The 10,964-nt window shown below is 45.7% G+C and overlaps 2 protein-coding genes across 4 annotated transcripts; one reads left to right on the forward strand and one right to left on the reverse strand.

Moving 5' to 3' along the window:
• The first annotated feature begins 118 nt into the window (after window positions 1–118).
• Window positions 119–5,778, forward strand: LOC128306385 (actin-related protein 2). 3 transcript variants are annotated; one of them, XM_053043886.1, is made up of 7 exons: window positions 119–345; window positions 483–593; window positions 892–906; window positions 2,378–2,404; window positions 3,069–3,644; window positions 3,983–4,316; window positions 4,387–5,778. In XM_053043886.1, exons 1-7 carry the CDS (start codon window positions 298–300, stop codon window positions 4,503–4,505), a joined length of 1,230 nt encoding a protein of 409 aa, XP_052899846.1. In that variant the 5' UTR covers window positions 119–297; the 3' UTR covers window positions 4,506–5,778. The 3 variants fall into 3 exon arrangements, with proteins under 3 accessions (XP_052899846.1, XP_052899848.1, XP_052899847.1); XM_053043888.1 differs by lacking the exon at window positions 2,378–2,404; XM_053043887.1 differs by lacking the exons at window positions 892–906; window positions 2,378–2,404.
• A 119-nt stretch (window positions 5,779–5,897) lies between these two features.
• Window positions 5,898–9,611, reverse strand: LOC128306386 (protein obstructor-E-like). The gene is made up of 3 exons (XM_053043889.1): window positions 9,556–9,611; window positions 9,018–9,274; window positions 5,898–6,588 (listed from the first exon to the last, which is right to left on the reverse strand). Exons 2-3 carry the CDS (start codon window positions 9,076–9,078, stop codon window positions 5,957–5,959), a joined length of 693 nt encoding a protein of 230 aa, XP_052899849.1. The 5' UTR covers window positions 9,079–9,274; window positions 9,556–9,611; the 3' UTR covers window positions 5,898–5,956.
• Between the last annotated feature and the right edge of the window lie 1,353 nt (window positions 9,612–10,964).

The raw sequence follows: 10,964 nt of genomic DNA on the forward strand, positions 1-10,964 counted from the left end.
AGCAACTGTCCAAGATGGCCAACCAATGAAACGGGGCTTGTTGTGCTATCTCTTTCTTTTTGCCTGGGTGGATTGTGTACTGGGTGGTTTCTCCTGCAGAGAGTGTAGGGCACAAAAAAGTCGAGTGATATTTATCAACGCTATTACTCACTCATAAACCACCCGAGGCTGACTAAGCGGAAAGGAAACACCTTAGTTAGTCAATGTTTTCGTGTAAATTGTGGCAGTAAATCAGTAGTTTTGCGCACATCTAGTAGCTGGCCGTTACGGTAGCAGAATCCACAGCCCCGGAACAGGATGGATAGCAAAGGGCGGCACGTCATTGTTTGCGACAACGGAACGGGAGTAAGTCACCTGCCAGTGGGACCGTCGCCACCTGCCGTGTGTTATCAGGAGCTGCTCCGATAACTTCCTGTACGGGTGGGGCGTCAACACCGTTCTAAGCACATTCCTGACTGTGGGTCTTATTATTACTATTGCAGTTCGTAAAATGTGGTTACGCCGGCAGCAATTTTCCGGCCTATATCTTCCCGTCGATGGTCGGCAGGCCTATCATTCGGGCGGTGAACAAAATCGGAGACATCGAGGTGAAGGTAAATATTCCCGTATTTCTTTATGTTCTGCATGCGTATGTGCCGGGAGGATAAGGCCGGAATTCGCCGGACACATCTGTCCTTCTTTGTTGCAACTCGGGGAGAGCTGGGTTCGTAGGGTTCGGGTGCGTTCATACCGTTGAACGGCCCGTACTCGGGCCGTGTTTGTTTTTCGGTTCGGTCTCGGTCGGTCTCCCAGCTGCCATCCCGGGGGACAGCTTTCGTGCGGGCGTTTGCTGTACCGGAAAGCCGGGGAGGAACCTATTTATTAACACTTTTTATTCTACCCTTTTTGCAGGATTTACACGTTGATGTAAGTCATGTTGATGTAGCGTAATGAGTTAGTTGCGTCCCCGGACAAACATACCTGGAATCAGCAGTCAGTGTGGTTTGTTCCGAGTGGCGGATGTGCGTGTGTGTTTGTTTTTTTTAATTACGTGTTCCTTTCTTTACCTTTGTTACGTTTTTGTAAAAGCCCGTTCGTATTATTGACTAATTTACACCACAATCCTCTCGCACTAAATGCTCTGCTATGTAACAATCGATAAAGTTTCATTTAAGTTTGCCATCATCATCCACCGTTTTGCAATAACATCTCAAGCCCGTAGTTTGTATTGTGTCTGTGAATGCGCGCGTAAAGCTAACGCCAAAACGGTTGATAAGGAATTTAGCTTGATTCGATGGGGTTTTGTCTGGAAGAGTACTACACATGTTAGGATTCCCAGCAATACTTTAGATGATCGTTACAGATGCTAACCAGAGGATCCAAGAGGTAGTGGAAAAAGTTGCTACGATGCAAATACCATATGCAGGCAAATCTTGACGAAACCCTCGAGAGGAAGATGCTCAGTCAGATTTGTTGGTTCTGTACGTGCGGACGGTCAATGGAAAAGTCGATACAATAACGAGCTCTACGAGTTGTAGGATAAACTTAGTTAATTTTAATCGCTTTGTGGTTCCGTCATGTCAGTCATTCATTAAACTAAGTAACAAAACAAGACAAGTTCGAGATAATTTTAGTTCTCAAATTGGTTACAACTTAAGCAATATATTTGGGAGCAAAATCGAATACTCTTAGCTTCGCACTTGACGCAAATCTTTTGTAAGATGCGTACAGTGAAACACCACGAATTAACCTAATATTCTAGTATGTGGATGACTGCCAGGAATGGCGGATGCACTTTAAACACCTCTCCTCTAAACCTTAAAACGGTAAGAAGTAAAATCAGGACAAGTACTATAATGGCTCCATGTTGCAGCGTGTGAAATGTTTTGCAAGCGTTGTACTTTGCACAGCCCGGCTTCGATCCGTCTCATCAACGCTCTTAACTATCGTTTCTCATCAGAACATTCCATTCCCGCACAGTTGGCACACTTGTCACACATGTTTTGGCATCACTTCATAGTTGCTTGTATGGAAATAACATTTTTGTATTCATCAACCCAAAGCTAATTTTCGAACGGTAATGCGGGCCGCCTCCCATATCTGGCACCGAAAAGCGCATCCGGAAATGTCTTCCCGTTCGCACTCATTACGACGTACTGATTCGGATTCGTTTTGTTTTGTTTGCGTTTTAAAATTTTTAACCTCATCAGCTAAAAATCAAACAAATCAATACTCACTCTTTCTCTTTCACCCCCACCACGCATTTCTAATCTTTTGCTCGCCAAAAAAAACACCAAACTAACCTCATCATGATCACACTACAAAATTTAAAAAACCCAAAAAAAAAACCATTTCAAAACCACCAATCACAAATATTCTTTACAAAATACGTTGAAAGGAGGTCGAAGCTACCAGCACGCTACCAGTAAGTATTGCGATGTTTTAGCCATTCCTTAAACGCCAAACATACCCTCAAAGATGTCATTGGAATTTACGATTTTTTTCTGCTCAATTTTTCACACCGTTTCGATTAACCACCTGATAAGCTTTCCTGATTTGTTTGCCCCTAATAGTTGATGGTTTCACGTTACTTGATCATTAATTTTCTTTCTAGCTGTTTTTTTTTATTTCACGTGTCACTAGAACATTGTGTGAGTGTTTTTCCATTTTCCATCTTTGTATTACATCGAGGAAAAGTTGTGTTTTGTTGTCATGTTTTGTTTTTACGCCATACCATTCCAAGAGCGGCAATAATTTGATCGTTACACGCCCGTAGGTTTTTGTATTGCCAGCTGGTTTTTGTTCGCCCTTCCGTTAGTTGTTTCTCCACGTTGTTTATTCATTTTTGCTAACAATCTTCGTTTTTCCTACATGTGTTTTTATTTTCTATTGGCTAATAGTATGCTGTACTGTTCCGTTGTGCTATCCGGAATTAACCCACTGATCCGGACAGTGTTGCCAGACGGATGCACTTGCGATTACCACTGGAATAGTTTTTATTTACACATTGTGCTGATATTATGTTTTTTCTCTCCCAACTTACAACCTTTCATTCGCAAATTCGTTACCCACGCTCTGGCCCGTCCTAGGACTTGATGGTGGGTGATGAGGCGTCCCAGTTGCGGTCTCTGCTGGAGGTGTCCTACCCGATGGAAAACGGTGTCGTGCGCAACTGGGAGGACATGTGCCACGTCTGGGACTACACGTTCGGCCCGAAGAAGATGAACATCGAACCGTCCAACACAAAAATACTACTCACCGAACCACCGATGAACCCGACCAAGAACCGGGAAAAGATGATCGAGGTGATGTTCGAGAAGTATGGGTTCGATTCGGCGTACATTGCGATCCAGGCCGTGCTGACACTGTACGCGCAGGGTTTGATCAGCGGTGTGGTTATCGATTCCGGTGACGGCGTCACGCACATCTGCCCGGTGTATGAGGAGTTTGCGCTGCCGCATCTAACGCGCCGGCTTGATATTGCTGGCCGGGACATTACACGCTACCTAATCAAGCTGTTGTTACTGCGCGGATACGCTTTTAACCATTCGGCCGACTTCGAAACGGTGCGCATGATGAAGGAGAAGCTGTGCTACATTGGCTACGATATCGAGATGGAGCAACGGCTTGCACTGGAAACCACGGTGCTGGTTGAGTCATACACGGTAAGGCACTCGAATACTGTGGTTCAGTATAGTGTGTTCTAGTGCAGGATAAATCTGTTTCAGATTATTGAATCGATTAAATTACTCTGAATCACCGTTAGGAAGATTCATAGCTCTGCAAAGATGTTGAACATGCCGTACCGCCGGACTGAAGATTGTTCATTTAGATGAAGCTTCACTGATAGAGAATTCTTAATTTAGTTTCTCTTCATGTACGAATGACTTTTATTTAAAGATTTATTAACCACAGCACTAATGTGTTCGTTCTGTAGTATCTATCGTGCAAAAGCTCCATCTACATTTTCTAACGTATTGACCCTCTTTTTTTTACCTTTCAGCTACCAGACGGACGTATGATAAAAGTCGGCGGTGAACGATTCGAGGCACCCGAAGCACTCTTCCAGCCGCATCTGATCAACGTCGAGGGGCAAGGTATCGCGGAGCTGGTGTTCTCCACCATCCAGGCGGCCGATATCGATATGCGGTCGGAGCTGTACAAGCACATCGTACTGTCCGGCGGGTCCACCATGTATCCCGGCCTGCCGTCACGGCTCGAGCGCGAAATCAAGCAGCTCTATCTGGAACGCGTGCTCAAGAACGACATCGACAAGCTGTCCAAGTTTAAGATCCGCATCGAGGATCCACCCCGGCGAAAGGATATGGTGTTTATCGGTAAGTTGTGCGATCTGTCCTATGGTCGGTAACCGCTTCACATTTGATTGCCGTGTCCCTTCATTTCAAGGCGGTGCTGTTCTTGCGGAGGTCACGAAGGATCGGGATGCGTTCTGGATGTCGAAAGCGGAATACCAAGAGCAGGGACTGAACGTGCTGAAAAAGCTTAGCACTCGAACAAGTAACTAAAATGTGCCGGTGACTCATGGAGCGCCTTCGAAAAGCACCAACAAACCATTATGAACAAACAACATTAAGGGAAATGTTTGACCAGCAAAAAGCCAGTCGCTCAAATGTTCAAATGTCCCTAGAAAACTGGAAACATAGTGATTTAACAAAGAAAAACCCTTTTACGCTGTCGGCAAGCGGAAACATGGGTTCGCTAATTGTGAATTCCAAGTAGACAAACATTTAGCTAAACAATTGGACTGTGTTTCAGGCACACTTTTCGATTATAATTATGAAGCATTTTGCACTCTCTTTTATAACGCCGTAGTATTGTTTCATTCGATGGGATTCTGTTTGTCGCACCCCATTTCCATAGAATACCGCTGCGGTACAGTTATCGCAGCATGCATTTTGTGAATTCCAATTAGTTTAATCGTGTTAAAGGCGTCTATATAGTTAAAGGCTACAGCGCTGTATTTTAATGCATTTGCCTGCATTTTAATCTTTTTTGCTTTGTTTGTTTTTTTTATAACGTTATACATCCATTTCTTTCGCGTGCGCGATGCAAAGGTAGAAGATGAAAAAGAAAAAAAAGCCCAAAGCACGTTAGCATATTAAATGTGTTTATGTGTGTAGGTTCTTTTTATTTATTCAAACAATTTGTTATCTGAAAAATTGTGTAATTTTGAATGTTTTTTTTTTAAATCTCCTTTATCTTTCATATTTTCATTTCTGTGCTCTCAAGAGCTATGTTTAGAGTGCCTTTTTTATTTCCTGTCAGATTCCTTTACTGCATTTAAGTTTAAATTTCCGTGCTAATCGGTAACAAATTGGAAAGGAAAGGAAGAAAACTAACTGCCAAAACGACCGCAATTCCAATCGTTCGTCCGTGCGAAATGAAAACCAAATCGATCGTATCAAAAAGCGTTAGGCGAACCACGCAGTATGTAGATGGAAATGGGAAATTCATTAGAACCACAACAGGTAGTTAAGTACCCTTTAAAGATTAAGGTGCAATTACGTGGAAGGCGTACGTCCCTGCCAAAATGAAGTAACGCGGGTGAAAACCTTGTATAGACGGAAGATGCTAGTTAAACAAAAGAATGCTAATCAAACGTTAATTGAAGAAAAAAGAGCAGGAAAAAGGACGAAGGGAAAACGAAAACTGCGGCGTAAAGGCGGATTGTGAACCGATCGTGCTTGGGGAATGTAAGAGTAGTTCGACATAAAAAAAGAATAACAACGTATTATTTGTGTAGAGAATAAAAAGTTACAAGTGAAAGGATAAATCAAACGTACACGACGTATCAACAATAACGGAAAGAGGTTGTAGGATAGAATGAGAAAACAGATACAAAACAAAACAACGGAAGGAAACGATTTTGTTCGGGCGACCGTTCCGGCTGGCGCCTATAAACTGTCTGTTTGCGGGATGCTGTTTGTTACGCCACGTGCCCCCAGTACGGGATGATCTAGTGACGGCAGGCATGCGGCACATCCTCCGGGTTTTCGCAGGTGAGTGACTCCTCGTTGAACACCTTACCCTCGCCGCAAGTAATCAGACGCGGATGTCCATCTACGCAGGTGATCAACCGGTGGCAATCACCGGGCACGGGGTAGCGCGGGTACGGCCAGAAGCGGGCCGCCACCGTGCCGGACGGTACCGATTGTGGACACTTGAAACCGACGACCGCCTCCGGGTTGCACGAGTCGAGCAGCTGGTCGGGCCAGTTGCAGCCATGGATGCGCTGATCGTACACCAGACCGGGTTCGCACAGCTCCTGGTGCACCTCACCGAACGCACACTTGTGATAGCTGGTGGAACATTCGGCCGCATCCGGATACACGCCGAACAGGTACTCGCAGCCGGGCGTCGACAGCGGCGTCTGGTCGGTGGCGAACTTCCGGTTACCGCAGTCGACCGCCCAGTTATAGTTGCAGTGATTGTGGACCGCACCCTTACCATCGAACAGCAGCCCGTTCTCGCACGTTTCGAGCGTGAGCGTACCGTTGGTGCAGAGGAAGAACTGATCGCAGTGGTCCGGATGCAGATACGCCTGCTCACCGTACGGTTCCGGGCAGCTCGGAGCCGCAGCCGCTGATGCTGTATGGAAGATCAAAGGTGAGTGAGTTAATATGTATCTTACTAGAGAGTACGGATGTGTAGCGAAATCCCTGAGTAGATTTGCAATTTAATTCTTAACTGACTAGACTAGCAACTCACTCTGGATTTTATGTTTGAGTGATTCAAGGCAGTCACTCATACGCATCTTTAGTGAGGAGTCATTCAAATAAGGAATCGGCTCTAAAGGGAGTCATGTATCCTCAGAGCAGTGGCTGCAGAACTCCTGGCAGGTCATTAATTTTAGAGAAATGAATCTTTGGAATAGAGATTCAAATTCATTCTGTCGTTTCAAAGATTCATTCAGATTCAAAGGATCGCATCGAGTGAAAGAACCTTCTGAAGAATTCTGATTCACTCATAGCCTTTCGACCTTAAACACATTGAAAAGCGTAACATATACAACCTAATCCCTCTCCAGTTCATCTACCTCGTGATCTGATGGTACCTCCATACAACGCTATCTTGCTAAGCATGCTCCAACAATCTAAGCAAGGTTCATGATCACTTTCATAGTTCCCCCTCACAGCTGTTCCATTCCTGTGCATTAATTCGCACAGTTTAATATATCCTTACTTAAAACCACTGCAAACCGGCAGGAAAGTATCCAGAAAAAACTTGTTTAATCCCTCCTTTCGTGCGCGAACGAAAGGTGAAAGGCAACGCTGCCGTGTCAGTTAGTAAACCGATTACGGTCGGTCTGTCTGTCAGATATTCGGCCGGTAAAAGGATTCTGAGTGGCAACTAGCGAGGACAAACGCAATGGAGGAAGAAAATAATGGAACCACAAACCTTTTGTTCCTTTCACGCGATACCGCGATAAATTTGTACCAGAACGGTGTACAGATTAATGACTTTGAAAATGGTGTGTCCAAGAAACTGGTTATTGTTTTTTTTTCCTTTTTTTTCTTTTTTTTGGGCAGGAGATTGTACGCGTACAGATACGCATTTTAACAATTATTTTTTCTTTTTTGTTCCCCGTCCGAATGACCACCTAGCAACGGTGCTGGTTTATGTGGTTCCAAGGACTTTGGGATCATTAAAACTTTCTAGATTTGTTGTCAGGACCAGGTTGGTGAAAGGATCGGTGTTCCCATGAGCTGTTCCTGAATTTTGCTTCCTCATCGTGTCCGTGTGGACGCTGTTACCAGGCTCGCCATTATATAATCTTGTATTTCTATATGTGTATTGGCATATTTTTTTTTTGTTGCAAACACCAGAAACAAGCCCCCAATGAATCGTGGGGAGTATTCGGGCGTGGGTGAAGCAACGGGAGTTGGCAGGAAATGACAACGAGTTGCCAAACGGCATTACGCCACACGGAAAGCCGGACCCCGGGCCCATTCGCCACTTAATTGGCCACCGGTCGGGTGGTTTCCTTTTGCATGGGACGAGATCTTCGACCCGCAACACAAAGTAAAGTACACACACATAGTGCGAGCTTTTAATGTCAGCAGTAGCCAAAAAAAATCGAAAGTCAATCAATTCGGACGGTGAAATCTCAGTCAGGCGCATATGGACAAAATCGATGCAAAGCAAGGACAGATATAGCATCGAAATCGCTTCTAATGCATGGGAGAGAAGAAGGGGAGGGGAGATTTTGCCGCTGGCGAGATGCCCCGCATCAATCGGCCAACGGTCAACGCTCGTTTCGTATTTGTTCAGTGGTGGCGAACAAACAAACAAACAAAAAAAAAGTCAAAACCAAAGCGCGACATTGTATGACGGTCGCGCACACCTGTCACGGTGTGAGACAGAGGTAGAGGAAAGGGAAAGGTGGCGTACATATATATATATGGGGAAGGGGATGGTGAAGGGATCGGGGCGGGTATGTGCACTCCGGATTGCACAATTTTAATTGTAAAGCAATCACGCTGGTAACACAAGCTTACCACAGTCGCGTTGGTAGTGCACACTGCGCCTGTATAGGTGGAAAGGAAAGCAACAACAACAACCCACACACATACACAACAAAAGCCGAACAGGCCACGTTTTTTGTTTGTACGTATGTATGAGGTGGCCCCAAAAAAGGACCGCCAAAGGGACCGGTTACTAAAAAGGGCTCGAACGGAAACTGTTCGAGGTCGGTCTCTAGGGGGGCCTCCACCGGGTCGCCAGGAGGGTGGGGGAGGGGGAGAAGTTAGTGCAGTGTGCGAAGCGAAAGTGCCAACAAATAACGACCCCTGCAATGCCGTGTATCGGTTCGCGAACTGGGTTTAAAACGAAAGACTCACGCGCGTGGCAACAAGCGACGAACCCCCGGCGACGGTTTTTTTTTTGAAAATTTGTTTTTTTGTGGTTTTAAAAGGATTTTGTTGTTGTTTTAGTTACTGTTTCTATGCGCTTATCCTTATCGCTATGTAGATCACATTTTTGTTTGGGTTTTTTCTTGTTGTTGTTGTTTGACTTACCCTGCGCGACCAGTGCCACCAGGCCGAAAAGGGCTCCAAATAGTGCGCCAAACTGCTTCATGCTGACTGGATGAATGGAACACACTGAACTGACTGCGTACACGCTGGAACCGTTGCCGGGATCGGGGAGGGTTGATTGGCGAGTTTACAACATGCAACTACAACAACAACAACAAAATCAACAACCGGCCGTTTGATTGAGGAAGTGACCGATCTTTCGAACGTAGACAAAACGGCGCAAGCACTGTCTCCGCTCACTATATGTGTTAGTGTACGTGTGTATGTGTGTGTGCGTGTGTATAAATACGTGTAATAGTGGTATGTTGTGTGGGTGGTTGAATTATAAAAAGGAAACAAATATAGAGAGGGAGAGAGAGAGAGAGACAAAGAGAGCGAGAAAACAATGAAACAGGGTGTGAAAACGAAACCGCGCACTTTGCAAAAACCGTGAAACACTGTGGGAAATCAGAACAATCGAAATTGACTACCGGGGCACGCTAAACTGTGCCCAAGATCAGGCCCCCGAAAAATATCGTACCGGTGTGGCTCGAATCCGCTTAACGAATGGTTGACGGTCGGTGCGCAGTATCGCGATCAAGCTGCACTGCCAAGCGAACCGCACGGTCCGACGGTACGAGCCCCCGTTAGACCAGGCACTGGATAGCCACTCTACCAGGCACCACCCAAACACCTTCACCCCCCCTTCCCACTGATGGGTGGGGGGGAGGGCACGCGTACGCAAAGTGAGAGAGTGGCCGACAACGAAACAAAATCCAGCAAGCAAAAAAGCGAATGAAACAAAATCAATGCATGAAACAAGCTCCAAAGCTCCGACGCAATCCGACATCCCATGTGTGTGTGGTTGTCGCACGGAGGCGCAAAATAAGCCGAGCTTGCGAAGGCTTCGTTCGCAACCGTACCGCTTCGGGAGTTTCGCGGCGCTGGACCAACAATCCAACCCACCCCTCATACCCACTTCCTCCCTCAACCCCCCGGATCTTCTAAGTCGCGTTTCGTTTCATTAGCTTTCGGACCACCACCACATCACCATCACCACCGATTCCTTACGCCATCACGGGTCAGGAGAATGTCCCATAGGAGCCACACGGTGCAGAAGGGAAAGGGAATCGCAACCACGTATCAGACTGAGACGGTGATACGGCCCGCCGAGTCCGGACCTGTCTGTACGGATGGTGGGGAGCAAACAATTCGACATTCAGGGCGCTTCTGACTATTGAACTAGCGCCACCTCACCGTGCGCCGGCCTCCTACCCCTCCCCCACCACCGGTGCCACGGTGTCCAGTTTTAACATTAGCATTTTGAGAGTGTTTTCCCAACTCCCCCCCCCCCCCCCCCCCCCTGCCGATCAACCGTCAAGATGGTGATCAGTTTGACATTCTCCACTTTAGATTTTATTGCTAATGCACTGTCGTATTTTTTACACCGTTTGCTTGTTGTGGTCCTGCTCCAACAAACCACGTCTCTATTGCGGACATATTGGATATATGGGTGACGAACTTAACCCAGGAAGCCGTCCAGGATGTTTTAACCGCTTATCTTAGCAGGTTGTCGAAGAAAAAAGAATCAAATACGAACATTGAACTCTTTTTTTTATTGTTCCACATGTACATCAAATTTCGCTTGTTTAGTTGTGTTCTTTAGTAGCCACGCATCATTTTTATGATGGAGGAGATGTTTAAGGGACGCTGCGTACTTCATAGACGGTAATGATTTACCCCTCATAGACGGTAAAAAGCATCGCAAACTGCAACACGATCAAAAACACTAAATGCTTGACAGTTGACAGTTTGACATTTCGCAAATGTCATCATTAGTAATTTATAGCAAAATAGCGTGGGTTACTATAAACTTTAAAGATCTGCCATTTTTGGCTCTCTATATAACATATAGCTAAAGATTCAGTCCTCTGCGTTCAGATGGGACTT

The sequence above is a fragment of the Anopheles moucheti genome, chromosome X, assembly GCF_943734755.1.
Source record: "Anopheles moucheti chromosome X, idAnoMoucSN_F20_07, whole genome shotgun sequence".
In the NCBI taxonomy this organism is placed as follows: Eukaryota; Metazoa; Arthropoda; class Insecta; order Diptera; family Culicidae; genus Anopheles; species Anopheles moucheti.